A 22,952-nucleotide genomic window follows, 5' to 3' on the forward strand; every position below is an offset into this window, starting at 1 on the left:
AGGTTCGTTAGTCCGAAAAAGAAATAAGGATCGTTGTTCCGAAGGTTCGTAATTAGTCCGAAAACGAAATAAGGTTCGTTAATTATTTCGTTTTCGGAATTACGAACCTCATTTCGTTTTCGGATAAACGAACATTCGGAGTTACGAGCCCCATTTCATTTTGGGACTCACGAACCTTCGGAATTACGAACCTTCGGAATAACCTTCAGAATGACGAAGCTTCGGAATTACGAATGTATACGAGGTCAAAACATATCATGCCATCCTATCAAGGCCCTTTGAACGATTTTTTGGGCTCATGGAAGGGGGGGGGGGGGGTGCTGAAGTAAATTGGCAATGAAAAAAAGGGGGGTCCTATATACAAAATGAAAGTCGTTAATTTTGGTCACATAAAATGACAAGCAAATAAAATAAAGGGTTTCAACGCAAAATGTTTATAATTTTCCTTTCATATTTTTCGAATTTGCCACAGCTAGCAAAATTCCAGGGCGTGCTGCCAATGGAGAATAATACACGCAGCACCCCCAGCACTGAACCAGAATCTTGTGTTATTATGACAGTTTACATTCATTACATATTCATTTTTATTCATTGTACATTCATATTGTTCATTTTATTATTCCTTGCTCCTTGTGAAAACCTTTGTCATTAACGTGATAGCAGCCTATATTTCATTCAATTCATTCATTTTATAAAATATCTAGTGTAAATTTTTGCCAAAATATTAAATTTTGGGATCTTTTCATATAACAACATCATGCCACTTTTGTTATTTTGTTATGTAATGCTTCTGTCATACGATTGTGTTTCCTTTTTACTTTGTATTGTACATGGGCCCCATGGAAGAACAGTATAGTCATGTCGACTAAACTGAAAATGGGCTATCCATCCGTTTTGCATTTTTTTTATACGGAAAATAAATACTATCCTATAGCACTGGCGGATCCAGGGTGGGAGGGAGGTGGGGGGGACATCGGGCCCGTGCCCCCCTCCCCTTGAGAGGCATATTACCAACATTTCTAACGCAGATTTGCCGTTGTTTGTTTTTATTTCATTTCCGTCATAAAAATACACAACAATTTATACATGTAAAGAGACACAAAGAGTAACATATATTATTCATAATGAAATAAAATCTAAACATTGGTTAGAAAAAAAATGCTTAAAACATGCTAGGCCTAAAGAAGTTAAAAGAGGAAAGACTAAAGACCAAACTTATAGACTAAAACGGTTGCATGACCCATATTCAGCTGTACCAATTTTATGCAGCGGGGGTATTCTGAAAAGTCTCGTGAGTTTCAACTTAAGTTTCTTCATAAGTTACCAATTTAATGGAGCGCTAATGTACCTCCAAATTCGTATTCTGAAAACTCTATATATTAGCGTCCAATTAACTCCCTTTTTTAGTTTCGGCCACTCCCCTACTGAGCCGAATTAGCCAATCAAATGCGCTCTTAGAACGTAAAATTTTCTACTAGCGCGCAGTGTTTCTTCACTTTGCTGGCTTTCAGCGCAGAGCCCAGCTGCTGCAGGTGCACTGCACCACGATCTTAATACAAAGAATTTTTGCTGAAAAATAATGCTAAAAGTATTTGCATCGGAGATTAGAGGTTCGTTATGTTGATGAAGTTAACTGTTGTCTTTTCTCTTTCTCTCTCATTTATTGTACCTTTGTGCTTTTCTCTTTTTTTTCGAACGCGTTCTGATTTTCACATCCACCTGTTTGAATCCATTGGAAACTTTCTTCCTTTTTTCTGTTTTTTTTTTCAATATTCTATTTGCCTCTGTCTGATCGGAGCCCTAAGCGGCGGGGGGGGGGGGGGTCTTCTTTAACTTAATTTCTACTTATTTTGAAAATAACATACTTATCATTTATATGAGAAATCTTTTAAAAAAAAGACTGATTTGAATAAAAAGATTTTAAAAATCGAACAAGCATAATTTTTAAAAAGCCAAAATTTTATTGAAATTGGATGTACAAATGTTATGACATTTAAGATTTTATAGTTGGGAAAAGCGATGGCATCACTACCATTGCTGCATCTACCGTGATTTGGCAATCTCATTATCGTCAAAATAATGTGCAAAAACAAGATACTTTATGATGCTAATAATGCTAAGAAAATAAAAAAAACTAGTCATATTTTCCGTATAAGTACACAATTTCTGTTTCCTTTTTCCCTCTTTTCGAATTTCTTTATTACCAAATAGAGCGGATAAGCCAACAATTGTGCAAATTATGACTAAAGCATGAAACTTTCACAAGTATTAGTATATGCCGTAAGATTTATTTTAAAGATGGGAGGTAAATTTATAAATGCCATTTTCGGCCGTTGCCATGGCAACGGATTAATTTCTGAAAAATGACATACATTCCCATGTAAATGGTAAATAAACATGAAATAGATGACCAAAATGATAATTTTCAAGCTCCCAATTGAATACATATAAAATTTATATTTGTTTTTTCTTTGGCTTGTTTTCCCCAGAAAAATGAAAAAAAATGATTAAAAAAACGTTGTAGAATATGATTTATCTTTAATTTCCCCTAGTTTTGCAGAGTTAAACAAAGATATTTTGGTTGCTAAATGTATAAATTACTTCTCAAGCCATTGCTATGGCAACCAAATAACATCTAATTCACAAAAAAAAACATGGTTGACAAGACAATAGACAGGTGGAAAATACAACTGGAAATGACTTCATCTGTATACTTAAAGGTCAAGTCCACCTTAGAAAATGTTGATTTGAATCAATAGAGAAAAATCAAACAAGCACAATGCTGAAAATTTCATCAAAATCGGATGTAAAATAAGAAAGTTATGACATTTAAAAGTTTCGCTTATTTTTAACAAAATACAGTTATATGAACGAGCCAGTTAAAATCCAAATGAGAGAGTCGATGATGTCACTCACTCACTAATTTCTTTTGTTTTTTATTGTTTGAATTATGCAATCTTTCAATTTTACGAATTTGATGATTAGGAAATCCTTGCCTGAAGCACAAAATATTAAAATAATGGAATTCCACGTGTTCAGTGAGGAATGAAACTTCATTTCACATGACAATGACGAGAAAATAAAAATATTTCTTATTTCATATAATAAAATACAAAAGAAATAATGAGTGAGTGATGTCATCAGTTCCCTCATTTGCATACCGACCGAGATGTGCATGTAACTGTTTTGTGAAATGAAGCGAAACTTTAAAATGCCACAACTTTTTTATTTTACATCCGATTTGATGAAATTTTCAGTGTTATGCTTATTGATTTTTTCTCTTTTTATTCAAATCAAGTTTTTGTTGGGATGGACTTGTCCTTTAGGCTTTGACTCCCTCATTTGAACAAGAAATACAGAAAGTGTTCTGCAGGAGTTCTTTATGAAGATAAAACATTATGTTGCCTTGGTAATGCTTGAATTAAATAAAAAAAAGTTGCAAAGATCCCGTTGTCATGGCAACAGCTTATTTCCCTCTAGAAAGGTAAAAATATTGATAAAAATGCAAAATACACACTAAGAAATAAAGGTTCAAAATTGAACCCCGAAAGGTTGATGCAAAATCAGCACCCTATGGGTTCAAAAATTGAACCCTTGATTTGGGGTTAAAAAACTGAGCCCTGCGGTTGGGGATAATTTTTGCACCCTGCGGGTTTAAAACTGCACCCCTAAATTTTAAATTGAACCCAATAGGGGGTGCAGTTTTGAACCCGCAGGGTGCAAAAATGAACCCCAACCGCAGGGTTCAATTTTTGAACCCATAGGGTGCTGATTTTGCATCAACCTTTCGGGGTTTAATTGTTAACCTTTATTTCTTTCTGCATGTATGATCATTATTCCATTTTCAATAATTTTAAGGTACTAATCGAGATATGGTTGTGACTAAATTTATAAACATAACATCTTAAGCCATTGCCATGGCAACCAGATAACATCTATTTAAAAAAAAACAACAACAGAGATGACAATGTTATGGATAGGTGAAAAATACAATGAAAATTAACTTATATGTACATGCATAAGGTTTGACCTATTCAATTAATTTAGGGGAAATAATACAGTGAGTGTTCTACATGAACTAATTATAATGATGCAGATTGATCTTGCCTTGGTAATACTTGAATTCAAAGATAAATATCAATGTTGCAAATAGCCTGTTGCCATAGCAAAGGATCATTCACACAAGAAAAGTACCAGTTTTGATTAGAAAAAGAACTGTGGACTCTGATTTTTCTTTATTTTCCCCTACTTTTAGGGTAAGATTTGATATGTTTGCTATTAACATACAAATAACATCTAAAGCCATTGTCATGGCAACCAAATAACATCTAATTTGAAAAAAAAAAATAAATGGTTGACAACACAATGGACAGGTGGAAAATACAATTAGAATTGACTTAATCTGTATACTTAAGTTTTGGCCCCCTCATTTGAACAAAAAATGCAGAAAGTGTTCTGCAGCCTTTTGAGCAAGATATACATTTTATCGTATTGGCAATTGGGGCGCGAAGCGCAAGCGAAAATTTTATATAGTATCATGACAGATTTTTTTCACGTCTTCTCCTCACATCGTTTTATTTACTCATCTTCCTCCTCTTATTTCCTTTTCTTTTTTCCCTCTGTCTTTCTCCGTCTTTTTCTTTTCTTCTTTATCCTTTTTTTTTCTCTTTTTTTTGCTCGGCCAATTTTTTTTTCAGGGGGCGGGGGGCACGTGCCAGCAAATGTGGTGACCGGGGATGAAATTTTCAAACTGAAACCTAGCATTTCTAGCACTTTAAATTGCGAAATTCACAAAAAAGAAGGAAATCCAAAAATCTCTATATTGGGATATTCAACGTGTGGAATGCCTTCAAATTCCATGACCGGGGCTGGATGCGTGTATAGATATAACATGCATAACCACGAGTGCGCAAAAAAAGTACACATTTGCTCCCGATTTGCTCCCCCAATATTTTGACAACGTTAAAAAATGAGTCATATTTAAGGCAAAATCTGTTTGAAAAGCATCGGAAAGCACTATACATGTCTAACCTTTATACCGACATTAAATTACTACTGAATATATTAAATTATCAAGTTTTCGGCGCTCTTCATAATTTATGCAACATTCTGTGTTATTTTTTTTAAAATATTTTTTTCAACCCCTCCATGGTCCTGGGAAGCGGGGGTGCTTTATCCTTGGAGGCTCTGCGTGTGTTATTTTCCATAGGCAGCAGCCCTGAAAATCAGGTAGGTATGATGAATGATATAAATTTAATGAATAGGACAGACGTTTTGTAGGATCCCCGGCCCCTAAGAATTTTCCTACACAGTGCTTGAAATAGTGCTTAAAGTCACCCTTTTTCAGGTCAAATTATCAAATATTTTCAGCTCGCGCTCCTCGCTTGCATTATTGATTTTCGTAATTAAAAAAAAGGTATTTAGCATGCCCTATCTAAACATGCGCACGCGTGTTTCAATACGCAGCATTTTTATTATTCTTATTTTTTACTTAAAACGTGCTCAAATATAAAGTTTCAGATCCGAATATCAAAAATTTTATTGTTATGTAAGAAGATACCCAATTACCCATCCTTTTCATGATTTACACATTAATAGAGTGTCCCGATTTTAGGCCTGAAATCTCAATTTTGTTTTCGCTCTCGCGCTAGCATCAATAATTTTGTATAGTTTTATACCAGCTGTTTATGATTAGAAAAGTGCTTAAAAATGGTTAATAGGTCTGAAATCTCAATTTTGTTTCCGCTCGTGTTATGGCATCATTAAAGGGGAATCCAACCCAAATAAAAAATTGTTTTTATAAGGAAAAGAAAAATCAGACAAGTTGATAGGTGAAAGTTTGAACAATATTGGACAAACAACAAGAAAGTTATGAATTTTTAAAAGTTGTAAATATTGGTAATCACTATACCCATGGAGACTTCAAATTGGCCGCATATGGGATGTCATAGTGATGTAAGGCAAGGACTATTCCTCCATGTACTCCAATACATATTTTGGCTAAAATGTCATTTTTCCCAAAAGTTTTATTTCAAATTATATTTTTCTTTCATGAGGACATAAAACAATATACTACCTGGGTTATATTTAGATTACTGCCCCAGGGGAATGGGTACTTTGGAGAAAACCACAAATCCCTGATAATAAAGTACATGGCCTATGAGAAAGTTGTCCTTGCCCCTTGTCATAATTTACTTACTGAGTTGCCAATTTGAAATCTACATAGTATTAGTGATCTCAATTTTAAAGCAGCTATAACTTTCTTATTTCTTGTCCAATTTCTTTCAAACTTTCACCATTCTGTTTAATTTATTTTTCTCCTTCCCGACACAACATTTTATGGCCAAGGCTGGATTCCCCTTTAAGTATCACCTATCCCATTCAAGATTACAAAAAAGTAATTAGAATGTTCAGTTTTTAGGTCGGAATGTCTGTGCGTGTGTGTGTGTGGGGGGACTTATTGTGTGGAGGTACCGTGGTCGACTCGTCTAAGGCGCCTGGCTACACATGGAAAGTCCGGGGTTCGATCCCCGGCCGCGTCACCTGTGCCCGTGAGCAAGGCATTTAATCTACAATGCTCTTTTATCCTGCTTTAAAACAAATAGAAATGCTATATGCATTATTGGTGAATAGGTCGCGCAGTTGTTTAAAAAAAGTGTGTTACGTGTATTTAAAAAAGAACAATGAAAAATTCAATTGTGTCCCTCGCACCTTTGAGGAGGAATTTCAGCCCAAGTCAGCACCCCCACTGAATAAAAAAAATCGTCCACAGGGCCCTGAACCCCTCCCCCAATATGAAACACTACATCCCTGACTCTAAGCTACACAGCAAAAACTGTGGTGTTAACCGGTGTACATAGAGGACAACACCAGTTAGTTTACACCGGTGTTAAATTGGTGGTGTTAGTTTTACATCTATAGGTGTTATTACAACACATTTTGTTGTTACATTTACACTATTTGGTGTTATGTTTAATCTCTAGGGTGTAATTTTAACACCTCAGGGTATGGTCCTCTATTAACACTAATTGGTGTCAGTTTTAACTCCGTAGTTTTTACAGTGTACGCTTTAAATTAGCCTCGGACAGAAAGAATATAGCAACCGAACCATTGGGGGCATATCGATCCTAACGAATGACAAAATTTCAGAGCGCTTTTGACGATAATAGACAAAATTAATTTTCCAGAGTCGAGGACGACACTGCTGTTTTCGACAAAGACTTTTTGGCTGTTCTTTGTCATGAAAGGTATTTTGATAATACATTTTCTATATTCTAGAATCTGTTCTTTACGGTTCGATAACATTACTCTGACCAGAGGAAGAGCAAAATTGCAAGAACCAAAAAGTCGTAGAAAGTTGCAAACTAGATTTTAATCATAATCATCAGGTTAGTAATGCTTAAAATATTGTGCTACAATTTAAGTAATGCATATACATGTATGGCACACGTATCAGCGGAGTGTATAAAATGATCTTATTCAATGTCCTGTATAGTCTCAAATCCAATAAAGCTCAAAAGTAAAATCATGTTTAATAAACGACGATGTTCCTTATTTATATCATTTAAAAGGATTATTATTTTTATCATGACCAAATTGTGTCAAGCAAACAATTTTTTCTTCACATTTCCAGAAGTTTTAGAAAACATATATGTCATTCTATTTCAGGTTTGTCTTGAAATATCAAGGGAGATAGTTTAATGTTATCTTAATCGCATACATTCGTAATTCCGAAGCTTCGTTATTCCGAAATTCGGATATTCCGAAGGTTTGTAATTCCGAAGGTTCGTTAGTCCGAAACGAAATGAGGATCGTAATTTCAAAGGTTCGTTAGTCTGAAAAAGAAATGATTAACGAACCTTATTTCGTTTTTGGACTAACGAACCTTCGGAACAACGAACCTTATTTTGTTTTCGGATTATCGAACCTTCGGAACAACGCCACAAATTTTCGGATAAACAAACCCTTTTACGTTTTCGGATTAACGAACATCGAGGTATAGGCAATTTACGTGTTTCTGAATTACGAACCTTCGGAATTACGAAGTGTAACCATCTCAATAACGATAATGATTAATGATAGTAAATATTTATAATGTGCCATGTCTGTCAAAGAAAATCCTGCATGGAGATAAACCACGGGAGCCCACACTGTTAGAAAATCTATCCTTAAAATAAAAACGATTGCGTAGAATTACAGGAAATCGGTATTTGGTGTGTGTAACCTTACAAATTTCCTTAAACAAAACTCCCTTCTCGCCTTTTTACACACACCTGTTCCGTTAAATTGCAGGAAAAATTCATGTTTTATGAATCTAAAGAATGATTCCGTTAATGCTTTCTGCAAAATCTTCCTTTTTTTCAGTAAAATCGTTTTTTTAAACAGTGCATATTATGGATACTTTCCGCGAACAGTAATTTTATCACTAAAAGTGCCATGCAAATAAATAATAAGACATGTACCACACTAACATTTTACATAAGTCGAATAAAAAAAATCAAGTTTTTGAATAAGAATTGAATTTTCTTCGATAGCGTAAAATAAAAATATGACATTTATGGACCGACCTAAAATAGAACATTCATGCATCTCTTTCCCCATTCCGAAAAAATGCCTATTTCGATCCACTCTTGTTTATACTCGGAATTTCCTACTTCACAAAGGTCATAAATAATTATGTCGTGTACCGTGATTCTCCATGTTGCATGTCAGAAATTATTCGGATGTGATGAGCATTTGTGGTTGGAGGCTAATACCCTACATTTCAGTGGTAAAACTTCGAACGTTCTAATAGTATTACAGACGATTACTGACATAGTATTTCACTAGACACCTCACTATTAAGCAATGGTAACTTCATAATTTTCGTGTGCATCTATTGTCCAACCCACGGCTCCTAAAGTTTCCCCGACCAATGGGGTTTTGTTTCTTGTTTCAGTTTGGCTCGGTTCCTCTTCCGATGTGGTAAACACATTCTGATTGGCCAACGGTGGGTCTGATGGTGTAGGTGACCACGCCCATCCTAGCAACCAGGATGGCTTCCCGCTTGGCCGCAAAGGGAAGGCGTAAACCTGAATGTTTGAATCCTCATCGGTGATTGGATAATTGAATAGTTTACTATCAATAAAGATGTTCATATTTCCTTTACTCTTTGTTTCTTTAACAAAATGATGATCCCAGAGTAGATCTGTGTCTAATTGACTATTGCTTTCTTCAACCAACGAGCGCATCCTGAACGCGTCAATTAGCCAACCAACGCCAAGGAACCCACATGTGAATAAATAGACCACGCCCATCTTCCAATTGCGTAAATAGAAGTGATGAAGCCCAAACGGGCCTAAAGGAGTAAACCACAGGAAATATGTATCGTCCAAGTGATATAGAGAAAATCTAAAGTCTTTCAGTTCTGTTTTTGTTCGCTTAAAGATAACCGGCAATCGTAAAATATCAACCAAGACTCCGACACCAGCCATTCCAAAGGTGAAAAGATAAACAAATCCATAGAAATACCGTCTCATGTAGAAGTGGTGAAGTCCAAAAAAGCCCAGAGGAAAGACTAAAGAATAAGCAGTGTCAAGGTGGAGTGTGCACGCAGGACTCGAGGAAACGGGTTTTCCCGAACGGAGGTCTCGGATGTCTTCGTTCGCTCTTCGGACAAGTATCGGGATACGGAAAAGGTCGAAGAGCCAGCCGAACCCAATGAAGCCGAGTGTAGCTGTGTATATCAGGCTAAATGCGTCGTTTTTCCGAAAAGTTCCGAGGTACATGTGGTGCATTCCTAGTGGGAGGGTGGGGGGGGGGGGAATAAAAGAAAGAAGAAATGGAGAATTTTGTCACATTAAATCAAGACGATTATTCAAATTTTTACTAACATACTTAATTTTCTTTATTGGAAACAATATGGACGTTACGAGGCTATGTTGACAACTTACATATTTCCCATAAGTGATTTAGAAACAAGCAAATTATGGGATTCTCCTTGAATTAATAAAGCTATGTTACGCTTAATGCAATTAAAACAACAAAACGACAAATATGTACCAAGGCTAAAGAGATGGAAATGAAAAGTTCGGATATTAAAAAATGAGGTGAAAGGAAAGGTATAAGACTCATGACGGATTCAAGAACATTAGAAAATTTATCGTCAATGATGATTATGAAGATGATGATGGTGATGATGATGGTGCATGGTCATGATGGTGATGATGATAATATGATGATGATGGTGATGATGATGGTGATGATGATGAAGATGATGGTGATGATGATCGTCTCAATGGTGATAGTGATGGTGATTATGATGATAATGATGATAACGATGATGGCGATAAAGCCTTAATGCATCTATAAAATAAAGAGAAACATAACGTTAAAGGAAAAATGAATGATCGCAGCTGATGCACGTCTATAATAATAATAGCGTATATGTTTAATAAAAATGGAAATAGGGGTCCTACACGTAACTATGGAGGAAAAAAGTTGTTGCATTTTTTTTTTTTTTGGGGGGGGGTTCAATCTTACCAAAGAGTCCCCAAGGTGGGATAGCATAAAGGTATGCATTCACCAGAGATCTTTCTTCCAATGCACCATACGGCACGGCATAGAGTGCGTATCCATTCTCAGCCTCCTCGCGTCGTATCCTTCGAACGGACTCAACAATAGATGGTAACCGGAACCAGTCTATCAACCAACCAATCCCGAAGAAGCCCAGAGTAGCAGTGTAGAGGAGACCTTGTGTGCGCATGCCCAGATAGTAGTAATGCGCTCCCAGGAATCCCAATGTGATACAAAGCGCGTACGTTCGCGCGAGAGAGATTCGATTTGCAATCGTCGGTTGGATATACGACTCGGTGTCCGTGTCATCTTCGACATCGCCATCGTAGTCGTCTTTGGAGATCGTTTCATGTTGACTAATGCTCGACGTCATATCAGTGCTTGTAAGTGCTTCCAGTTCCGCGGGGTCATTGCTTTCTAAAGAAGATTCGCGTCGGAACCCACGTTGACCGTCCAATAGCGTCATCATTCCACGGGGATTATAGCCAACAGCAACATCTGAAAACGAAGCAAACAAATCAGTATCTTTGACATTGTCAGTCACTGAAGTATATTCATATTTTTTCTTGAATTTATAAACCTTAAAGGAAACCAAAACCCAAGAAGAGAAGTAATCTTATTGGAAAGAGTAAACTAAGAGGAACAATTAAAAAAAAAGTTTCATCAAATTCGGTTATGAAATAAGCAAGTTATATATGGACGTTTAAAAAGTCATTTTGTACATTCAATGGGGATCCTCAAATTGGCAAACGTGCTTCAAAATGGCTGATTTTGTGGACAACTCTCCATTTGTTTTGTACACAAATTTTCAGATTTTCCTCATTATCTTTCAAATTGCATCTTGCCTCCTTCTGAGCACAATATATGTCATGGGAAAATATTATTCACACCACATATTTCAAGGTCAGGAGGAGATAATGTGAAATATGTAAAATAAAGGGGAAAATCTGAAAATTTGTGTACAACTGATAATGGGAGCGGGTTGTTTCGCCCTTCTTTCCCTATTGTTAGGCCTATAGCCCGGGTCCTCACTCTCTCCTATCTCCTGTACTGGCAAAATCGGCTAACAAGGACGGGTAAGAAAATATTCTGAACCTCGTCCAGTTGATGACGTCAAGAGACGTACTATGTCGACGTCCGTTTCTAAAAGTGCTCATTGAGCCCGCGGGTCGTCAAGTCGACTTGTCGCGTGACCAAACCCATATACACAGCAAAAACTGTGGTGTAAACCGGTGTACATAGAGGACCACACCAGTTATTTTACACCGGTGTTAAATTGGTGGTGTTAGTTTTATACCTATAGGTGTTATTACAACACCTATGGTTGTTACATTTACACTCTTTGGTGTTATGTTCAATCTCTAGGGTGCTATTTTAACACCTCAGGGTGTGGTCCTCTATTAACACCGATTGGTGTCAGTTTTAACACCGCAGTTTTTACAGTGTAGCATCAGAAGAATCCATGGGAACGTATTGACGTCTGCAGCTTTTTCTAATAAGTTGATAGTTTTAGACAAGATGAGGTTCAGACAACATATCAACATCATAATCTTGTGGTTTTAAGATGACGAATCACTGATCATCTGATAAGGAGTTAACGACCCTTGGACCCTTTGAGGATCTGCAAATACTTTGTTTCCGATTCCCTCTTTGTTAGTCTTTTCTTACAAAGACCATGGACCTATTATAGGTCCATGTAAAGACACACTATAAACATGTGGATGTCAATAGGTTGAATCATATTATGCAGTATCAACATTGAGAGAAGATCGTGAGACAAAATCATGATCTCCAACGTGTGTGAGTGCGTGTGGGGAGCGAGTGGGTGGGTGGGGGCATTCCACGTTTCCCCCTATACGCCATCACAAAGGTGGCGCCAGGATAATTCGATAATGGGGTCAGACAATCTAAAGGTCGTCATATGCAGAGTTACAAGCCCTAACCACTCCTTGGCTCATTCTCGATCCTTCTTTCCATGGGCGGAAATCCCAGGGGGGCCCGGGGGGGGGGGGGACGCGTCCCCCTACTCAAAATAGTAGGGGGACACAATATCCAACGCTCCCCTTCTATTTTAGGTCTTGTATGATGGAAAGAAATACATCATTCAAAATCGCAATAAAACATGTATTTTGGACGAGATGACCTTCCGGGGGATAACCCCTCTTTGTTTTAGTTGTCAATTTTTTTGGGGGTCGAAAAGACCTTGCATTTTGAGTGATAACCTTTTTTTTTTAATATTTTTGCTTCTCAATTTTTGAGCCCCATGTGTCCCCCTACCTTTGGGGAGAGATTTCCGCCCTTGGTTCTTTCTTCTCTGTTCTCCCTTTCCCCCTTGAAAACAAACCTTCCACATGCATGATAGAGACCGGAACGGTTTTGAAAGTGTGTGCGTGTGTGAGGGTGCGTGTGTGTGTGTGAGGGGCGGGGGCTTATCATGCAAAATTAAAATCAGATGGGGGGGGGGAATGGCTGAAACCCACCCATCCACCGGTTCCATGTGGCCCCCTGGAGACTATTTTATTACGCGCGTTTCTAAGAACTGACTATTGTTATTCATATTTTCCCCTTAATTATACTTGGACCTGTTGGAAAATCACACGGGCGGTCGCCAAGACGGTCGCGACCTTCTTGTGACGGTGCCTCTGTGCCATCACCCTCCGTTGTTGTTAACCCAGGACGATTTTCATCAAATGATAATGATCTAATATGTGCGGATTTTGATCAATAAATGTTGAAAACTTGAAATTCAAAGATGTTGTCCTTCAAGCCATCAATTAACTTAATAGTCAATAATCATGATAATAGGTATGCAAGAGAGCTTAGCGAGCGAGCGAGAAGTTTTGTCAGTGTCATAGGGAATCCAGACTGCATTCGTCCCTTACCCCTCCCTCCGTTTGGTGTGGCAGCAACACTGGAGAGAGAACTTTAAAACTTGGTGTTAAAATCAACACCTGTCGGTGTCGCTCGAAGACCTTTTAGGCCTAACAGAAGTGTTAAAATTACACCCTAGAGATTGAACATAACGCCCGAGAGTAACAACCCATTTTTTTTTGAAACCCATGCGTGACTTTGAATAGAGCATCGGTCGCCCAGGAAGAAACATTAGGACATTTTAGCAATCACTTCGAAGACGCTTTCTATAACGCAGCGAATCTTTTGTCAAAAGCCCTTCATAACAAAGCAGCCTTTGTCGAAAATACACAGCAAAACTGTGGTGTTAACCGGTGTACATAGAGGACCAAGCGAGTTTTTTTTACACCGGTGTTAAATTGGTGGTGTTAGTTTTACACCTATAGGTGTTAGTACAACACCTACGGTTGTTACATTTACACTCTTTAGTGTTATGTTCAATCTCTAGGGTGTTGTTTTAACACCTCAGGGTGTGGTCCTGTATTAACACAAATTGGTGTCAGTTTTAACACCACAGTTTTTACAGTGTAGGTGAATCAAAACAGCCGTGTCGTCGTCGTATTCCTGGACGCTGGACAAACGTCATATTTCCGATTTTTTTGTCCTGTGTGAATCTTAAGACAATGTGCTGTGCCATCCACCAACTTTCGACAATGACCTCTTTATAATCTGTCATTGAGATTTGAAGGGAATTTCCAATAGATTTTGTGGTGCAGGAAGCGTCTGAGACGTGGATGCTAAAATACGCTATTAGCTTAGACGACGCTTAATCATTACATCAAAGAGCAAAGAATGGTCTATAGTGTTTTCACCACAAACTGATTTTATCGACATAATGATTAACACTATAATTGTGCTTAATCATTAATCTATCGCACAACAGAAATCAAGATAGGATTGAGAAAGAAAGAACGAAAGAAAGGAGGAAGGAAGAAAGAAAGATATAAAAAAGAACGAAAGACAAAGTGAAAGGTGAATGCAAGAAAGAAATAAAGCAAGCAAAAATGAAAAAAATATTAGAAAAAAATAAACGGAATAAATGAAAGAAAGATGGGAATGGATGAAGAAACAACAAAAAAGAAAATAAACGAACGAAATGAAAGAAAGATGGAAATGGATAAAGAAACAATAAAAAAGAGGAAGGCAGCCCCCCCAAAAAAAAGAAGAAGAAAGAAAGAAAGGAAGATAAATAATGAGTTGGTTGCTAATTTCGCCTAAAGTGAACTTCAAGAAACCCTAAATAAAAATATGTCCTACCGTTATTATTTTGGAATATAATGCCCTTATAAGAATAACACCACAAAAAATTCCTTTGTTAAACAAATAATGCAAAAGATTTCTTTTAGACATTTTTATAATTTATAAAATGTTGAAAAGAAATCTTTGCATTATTAGAAAAATGTCTGAAAGAATTCTCTGCATTAATTGTTTAACAAGGTGAATTTAATATTGCATTATCGGATTATCCTAGTTTAATCTACTGGAAATTATTTTCATATTTGATAGCATGACTGTCTAAAAATAGAACTGAGCTAACAATATGACTTAAACAAATATTCTCTCCCATGCCTTTTGGAGCTTAGTAAACATTAATGCACGTACATGTATGGATGTGAATACAGCGTTATCGATATGGAGACTCCACCGTAAATGGAAGTTCGCTTGAATAAACGAGTCGAACGATTAGAAAAAAAAGCGGAAAAAAAAGAATTAATTCAAACGATTCCTTCATAAGGAGTATGAAACTTTTCTTATGATTAGGCACAAAATGTTCATAAATAGAATGATTAGAAAGTGAAGGGGTATTTTAAGAAAATGGTATTATAATGCGAGATGTATTATTAATATTGCAATATATTCTATCGGTATATCTTGATGTGCTAATATTTGGAATCTGTTTTACTGGTGTTGCTTATAGGCTTAAAACACTGGTTATAGCTTGTTGCCGAAATGTGTCGCGAAAACAACCCAGATCCTAATATCGCACAGTCAATAAATCCACACGCAGTAAATTATATTCATAATATCACTGAAAATAAATAATTCTTATTAAAGGTTTTTGCACTCATCGATCCCCGTCATATTGGTTGGACCAAAATATTGTCAATTCAAAAATCACAACATTACTATGATCTATTCATTGGAAAGATTATAAATCCATTTATCGTAGGTATTACCCCACCCGAACTCACATCCTCAAGAAACTCGTGGTCCTTACGTGTTGGCTTGAACAAGACAAAAGACTTACCTCAAAGTTAGCCGTCCAACTTTTTACGGAATGAAGTGCACTCGGTGGGAGCTCGTTGGTCTTAAACATGTTAAAACCTCAGCTAAAGATGACTCCCTTCTGAATCCTTTACCACTGGTAAAATGACTTTGGCTGATCATCAGACGAAAATCAGGAGAGTATAACCTCTATACTTCTCGTTTTAATATTAATGACAACACCTACGTGAGGTATGCATTACAGAACCCAACCTTACCGCGGTATGCATTTATGTTTGTCGATTTCCCGCCATCCTTGATTATGACATCATTTTCATGTTCACATTGGTACGCGTAATAATAATTACTCATGCCGATAACGCTCAGTATCAATGCAGGCTAAGTACGGGTTAAACATAAGATTTGTTTAACAGAACACACTCCTGTTTATATTTGAGAAGGGCAAATACGTAAGTGATGTATAAAATGATAAATACGAAGTTTAGCAAACATATAAACTAAAGAGGGGAATCGTTCAAACTTTATTGGTCTACATGGTCTATGCCCTGGACCAAAAAAGGGGATGTATGGGGTATTTGCCCTCCCTTTTTGGTTTAAGTACTTTTATCACTCCCCGATAAAGGCCTCTTGTGAAGTGATGAGAATGCATAGCTGAACCATTTTTTTAAGGTGAATAACTGTTTTTGGTCAAACTAATTTTGAGGGGAATTATTAGTGTGCATTTATTTTAGGGAGTAATAACCACTTTTATCCCCTTATAGAGGTGAAATCCTTCGTCGAGAGAGCTTTCTATTTTGGAAGCCGGAAAACCCAGTTCCCCTTTTTTCGGATTGTCAAATATTTTTTGGGGAAGCATTTCAGATTGACTTATGACACCCTGCATCCACCTCGGGATGGGGGGGGGGGGGGAGTTGACTTTGACGAAAACGAATATAGAGCATTTGTACAGCGTCATGAACGAATTTTATAAATACAATGGGCGTGGGTTTTGTATAATAATTTTACAAGGAAAAAAAAAGTTTTCTGTACAAAATGAAGGGGACTTCTACTTTTTAGCATAGCTATCTCATTTCTACGGGGTGCTGTATAATGATTGTGAATAAAACATGCACCATCCTCAGGCAAATCATGGGGGAGGGGGGACTTCGGCACCCCAAGCATCTTCAATTACAAGGACCTTGGTCTAATACCAGCACCAGGTCACAGATTGGGATATCACGTAGAGTCCGAAAAATGCAGCATTCAAGCAAGCATTTTAAGCATGCCTCTTTTTGTCATCATTTTACAGAAATAATTTTTTAATCGTAAGTCTCTATGAAGTTGTCTCTAATTTGTTTTGCATTCCTTCTAGAAGCAAAATATATTAGGGAGTAATTGGTAGAGCTTAAGAATTTCGAGAAACAATGAAGGGGTGGGGGGGGGGGTACCCAACGTAATTATGCCATAAAATTATTTCTTGGCCTTGGACGTATTTGAGTAACTGGCAAAAAATTGTCATATAGACAACAATTTACAAACATTGAAATACTAGGGCGGGAAGATTCCTCTTAAAGAATAAAAACAAAAGATTTTTCCCTCATAGGCCTTAGACTACAGCATATGAGTAGGGGAGGAACCAGCTTTCGCTAATGGGGGGGGGGGGGGCGTTGACTCCACATGTTTTCCCCCGATCGGCTGCTAAAACCTGATATATATATATATTTTGATAAAAACTTAAATTCTCAGTATCTTAGCTTTTTCTTATAAACAAGATAAGGTATCTCCTAATGCCTAAATAAATAAAGCAAGCGCGAAGCGCGGCCTCAAATGTTTTTTTTAATTTCGTGTATTTAGACTGGAAAATTTAACATTGAAAAGGATAGTTAAATTAATGATGTACAAGATTCGTATGTAACTGAAAAGTTACTGCGAGCGCGAAGCGCGTGCTAACATTTTTTATATTCTTTCCTGAAAAGGGACCTAATAAGGACTGTGTGCATTATTTTACTCATGAAGAGGGTAAGCCTATGCATAATCTCACGATGAGTAAGTAACTAAACCACTATCGCCTGAACGAGCCGAACGTGGGGAGTTTATAACAAAAAAAAAGAAAAAACAAATGAACAATAACAAAAAACATCAAAATCTATTGAAACAAAAATGCAAAAAGAAGCACTTTTAGAAAAAGAAGGTGCGACTTGCAACCCTTTTGTTCCGTATTTGGAATTCTTGAGAAAAGGGGTTCCCAAAAACGATTATTTACGTGCTGAAGTTCTGTTGAGAGCATGAAAGCTTCCCAGTGGCTGTTTAGAACCTTTTAGATAACCTAATGTTCCCAATTATGGACCTATATAACCCCTTTTGAAAAAAGGTGATTTTTCATTTCGATCTTAGTTCACTTTTTAATAGGAATTTCAACCTTTCTTTGGTATCATCTTGTAGAATTACTAAAACTCTAGATATAAAAATCAAATCTGATGAAAAATGAGCCTAACCCTTTTTGCAAAAGAGCTCTCATTTGTATGATTCTATTTTAATTTTCCTTTATTAAGTATTACTGTAGTTATGTTTTATATTGTTTTTCTACAGCGCGTCCCCCCAAAAAACTATACACTTTTGAAATGGCTGCCAAATAAAAAAATAGCACTTTCGGGACAAAATACATAATATGGATGCCAATTATAAGTCAACTTTCAAATAACACCAAAAAGTTGGAAAACTATTTATGCTTGAGCAAGCACAGCCCATTGAAACAAAAGGTATGAATATAAGGGTGGGCTCGAATTAGCCTTCCCATTTATGTAAAAGGACAAAAAGAAGAGGAATGCCCTTTTTACCAAGTCTTAGCATATCTCGCTCTCTTGCTTGTAACAGGGACCATCACATTACTCTGACTCTTACGAACACACTTCTGAGCCTGAGGTCCATAGATGAATATGCTACACTAAAATTACAATTCCTGTTCGCTCATGCATTAAATTTCAATTTAGTAACTCATGAAATTTGCCTAAGAAACCAAAACTTATCTCATTCATTAATTTAGATTAACACCCTTAGCTTTGCAAGTTCCAAATACTAACCACTCATAAAACTGTAAGGATAATTCCTGCCCAGCCTAGCTGAGCTCTCTCAGGAGGAGAGAAGGGGGGGGGGGGGTAGAGATGGAGGGAGGGGCTGCTAAATGTTCTGTTGACCTTTATCCCATCAACGTATACTTCACCTACTCAAGTCATATTTTACATCCTATTCTCCTGATTCTCATGAACACATTGCTGAGATCCACATGATAAAGTCAAAATGCTCTACTGAAAATTGCAATTCCTGATCACTCATGCATTCAATGTAATAACGCATGATATTTTCACAAACACCAAACTGATCACAACTGATCATTAATTCACCAAATAACCCTCAGCTTTGCAAGTATCAAACAAAAAACCTGAAAGAAATTGGAAGTCTTAATTCTGCCCTACCCTATATACCCTTTGTTTCAGTCGGCAGTGCTCGCTCAAGCATGAATATTTTTCCAACTTTTTGGTGTCATTTGATTTTGAAAGTTGACTTTATTGGCTTTCTATATAAGTCTTTTCCCCTTAATGATACATTTTTTATTTGGCAACCATTTCAAAAATGTATATTTTTTGGGGGACGCACTGTGTATGTAAAAGTTCTGTAAAATTCAGCTCTTGCTTCGAACAGTCTTGGAATAAAATACCATTATTATTGTTATTATCATTACACTACTTCACACTGAGTGTTTTCAATAATGTTTTGGAAGCAGGTACAGATTTGGCTAATTCTAAGGGGAAGTACGTTCCACTGTTTCGGAGCTGCTTAGTGAAATGCACAGTCTCCAAGTGTTACTTTGGTTTTCGGAGTAGGGTATTTTCAACAGGAATCTATCCTTATAACTTCGCAAGTTCTTGACGGCACAGTGGCCCGTATTCTGAAGTCGGGTTTAACTTAAACTCAGGTTTAAAGTTGTGGTTTAAGTATGGGAAGCCAAAAGTACCAACATTTTTATTAAGTTGTATGTTTCTTATGTTTACTGTGCTCTTTCCTGATTCATCCATGGTGAAGAAAACAATCTATTTATACTTCCTAGACAATTATGAATGATTTGAGAGCCAAAATGAGCTGAAGTATGATATCTTTACTGTTTATGATTTATGTAACAATTGTGTTTCCATACTTAAATCTGAGTTTAAGTTAAACCAGACTTCAGAATACGAGCCTTATTCTTTGCTTTCAAAATAAAGAAAAGCTGAAAGGAAAGGATTTTTTTTTCCTTGAAAATTGATTCTACAAACATGAATTTTCAGTTTGTCTCCCTCTCTGGATCATTTTCATTTGACACTTATTGACTGTGATCACGTAAACTATATAGTGGTAGACGAGAGCTTGCAATTGATTTTGTGCAAGTGTGTTACCAGTCTTTCTATGGGGACACGTGTATTATTGTCATTTCCCATTGATTTGTGTACGTTAGCCATAAAGTGGGTTTGGTATGCGCGGATCGCCAAGCATCGACTCTCGCCGATCGCTTTGGAATGCCCTTCTCCGGCAACCCTGTCCCTTGTGATATATTTATATTATCAAGTTGTCACGGACATAGTGATTCATCCATTTTGATCGCAGCTGGGTGGTATATAACCAAAAAAGACGATGGGGAAAGAGGAAACATCTTTTACCGAGTCGCTGAGCGAAGACCAGTCGACAGCGAGCGCAAGTAACAATATCAACGGGCGGGTCGTTGCTGCGTGCGATAGCTTGGTGATGGCGGTTTGGGATTTTAGTGAGGCATTACGTACGGGAAAAATTGATATTTTGGATGTTTTACTGATTGCTTGGCTTGTTTTAGCCACTTGTGTGTTCCTTGGATTTACAATTTACGAGAATAGCAAGAAGAAAGAGGAGAAACTTGACCAAAAGGGCAGGAAAAGACAAGGAATAAGTAATGGTGTCCGCGGAGATGTCTTCAATTCAGCGGGGAGCTCCTTGACACACAGCGGGCTACCGTCGGCAGGGCGAGATAGCACAGATGGTGGTGACCAGTACGAATGGCTGAATTCGGTGGTTGCTTGGCTTTTCACTCAACATTCTCAGCAGTCCCCAGGCCAAATTGCTTCTTCCTGGCTTAAAGCACTCAACGATGAATCTAAGAAACATGGCGTAAGTTAATGATCTATTTTTCTCTAGATCTATGATGGTGATGATGACATTGAGATTGACAGTCATCAGTAGGCCTGTACTGCAGTAGGGTCCACTCATATTCAATGAACAAGGTTATAATATAACCTTGTTCTCAGTTATATCTCCATGTGTGGCAAAATAAGGGTAGCAATGTTTGGCTAATTTTCTCTTTTTGTTTGGGGCAAATGCTTGATGTTTTTACACTGACAGTTTCCATTACACCTATTATTCATACAACTTGGCTCTTATTTAAATTTGATACTTTAAATCATTTTTTTCTTAATTAAAAATAGAGATAAAAAAATGAAAATTTTCTTGCCATATTACTTTCCACCAATAGAGGGCGTACACAAAAATATGCCCAAAATTCAAGTTTTTGAGCGCTCTGGTGAATACAAAAATTATTCCCAAGTTACTAATGAAAAATAAATTGCAACTGTACAAAAATTAGTAATTTTGGTCACAAAAGTGATATTTTAATGAATTTTTAAAGTGTGTGCTCTGGACAACATTGGCATACCATAATCCTACCTGTAGATTCCCCACAGGCAGGGTGGTAGCAGTGAACAAGTGGTAGGGTCTAGTACTAGAGGCACACGGCCAATATGGGAGACTGTCTCCCATGAGACAGATTATCTCCAATATCAGAGACTTTTGTGAAGAATTTGGGTATCCAATTTCAGAGACAGTTTCCAGTTTTGGAGACCAATTTCCTTTCTTTACATTTGCTACAAAAAAGGATTAACTTGGCGGCAAATAAAAATGTGATAAGCAGATTCACCGTCCACTTTAAAAGTGCGCCTCTACTGATTGACAGTGCAGTGCATATTGATAATGATGCCTGGGCCCTGGTGATGATAAATGATGATAGTGATGATTGATGGTGATGATGATAGTGATGAAGATAACGAGGATGGTGATGATGATGGAGATGATGTGACGATGACCATGATGATGACGATGTTGTTAATCATGTTTGATGGTGAATTGGTGATGATTACTAGATGCCTATGTTAGTAGAGATACATTCTGTGCAAGCCTTGTTGGTGAGTTGTGGGCTATTGCCCACAACTCACCTGTGGGCTATTGCCCACAACTCACCTGTGGGTGCAGCAATGTTCTGCGAGCAAATCAGACATGCGAGTGCTCCTGTGGGCAACTGCATGCGAGATACTGTTCACATTTGCAGGTGACCTACAGGCGACTATAGCCTATAATATAGGCAGAGGCTGCAGTTATTGTCTTTGCTGGTATGCTGAACCATGCGATACGTCTAATGTGGCAAAGACAATATCTGCTGCCTCCACATAGATCATAGGCAAACAAGCAACATGCTGGTCTAAAAAAAAGTCAAATTGCGAATTGGTGATGTGTTTTTAGAAAAAAATTCAGTTGGCCTGTTTCTTGACACGCATCTACTTAAGCCAAGATCGAGGTCAACAAACTAACTCTGATCATCTTTGAATGTGGTATGAAGGTCCAATATCTTAAAGCAAAGCCGCTTATTGATTTTGGTGTGGGGGAGACTTTGTTGCCATGGTAACAAGAGTTTTTGAGGAAATAGCAGAGATGTCCTTGTGAGCGCTCTACCAGCTGCATTTCTTCTCCAATTAACTTCAAATTTGTCATGAAGGTCCATTATGTTAAAACAAAGCTGCCTAATGATTGTGGAGTCTCCGAGTGGGTGGAGACATGGTTGCCATGGTAACCATATTTTGTGGAAAATTTGGTAAAACCTGTAACTTCTGCCTTTTTTCCAGTTTGTCTTTAACAGTTGGCACACAGAAGCAATATGTAGAAGATGGAGCAAAGCTCTGCCTATCATTTTTGGTGGGGGTCTTACTCTTAGGGTTAGGTTTACAAAATATATCCAGATTACTCTATAATTGTATTCCCAACAGGTGATACTGGACAATACTTTAGGTTCTGCAGAGTCATACTGCTACGTCACATTATTGTCATCAAATTTGGTACCCACAGGCAAATTGTGGGCAGGATCATTGTCGCCAAGGGTATGGTATTTATTTGTCAATTTCTGTGTGAGCTCTATATATCGCAATGACGGATGATGCGGTTTGTTCGGGGGATAC

The 22,952-nt window shown here is 37.3% G+C and overlaps 2 protein-coding genes across 2 annotated transcripts in view; one reads left to right on the forward strand and one right to left on the reverse strand.

The window, feature by feature from the left end:
• Positions 1-8,840: 8,840 nt before the first annotated feature.
• LOC121419826 lies at positions 8,841-15,991 on the reverse strand. The gene is made up of 3 exons (XM_041614292.1): positions 15,713-15,991; positions 10,522-11,052; positions 8,841-9,778 (listed from the first exon to the last, which is right to left on the reverse strand). The coding sequence occupies exons 2-3, from the start codon at positions 11,021-11,023 to the stop codon at positions 8,841-8,843; spliced, it is 1,440 nt and encodes a 479-aa protein (XP_041470226.1). The 5' UTR covers positions 11,024-11,052; positions 15,713-15,991.
• Positions 15,992-20,140: 4,149 nt separating this feature from the next.
• The window catches only part of LOC121420585 (phospholipid transfer protein C2CD2L-like), an 88,818-nt gene continuing 86,006 nt past the window's right edge, over positions 20,141-22,952 (forward strand). Inside the window, exon 1 of the mRNA XM_041615250.1 lies at positions 20,141-20,841. Coding sequence (XP_041471184.1) covers positions 20,335-20,841 — 507 coding nt within the window. The 5' untranslated portion in view covers positions 20,141-20,334. The remainder of the gene's footprint in view (positions 20,842-22,952) is intronic.

The sequence above is a fragment of the Lytechinus variegatus genome, chromosome 8 (assembly GCF_018143015.1).
Source record: "Lytechinus variegatus isolate NC3 chromosome 8, Lvar_3.0, whole genome shotgun sequence".
Lineage (NCBI taxonomy): Eukaryota > Metazoa > Echinodermata > Echinoidea > Temnopleuroida > Toxopneustidae > Lytechinus > Lytechinus variegatus.

Excerpts from the sequence above, each read along its gene's own strand:
- LOC121419826 (XM_041614292.1), bottom strand. The coding sequence starts at position 11,023 with ATGATGACGCTATTGGACGGTCAACGTGGGTTCCGACGCGAATCTTCT. Across the intron at positions 9,779-10,521 it reads CCCACCTTGGGGACTCTTTG|GAATGCACCACATGTACCTC; the intron begins GTAAGATTGAAC and ends CCCTCCCACTAG.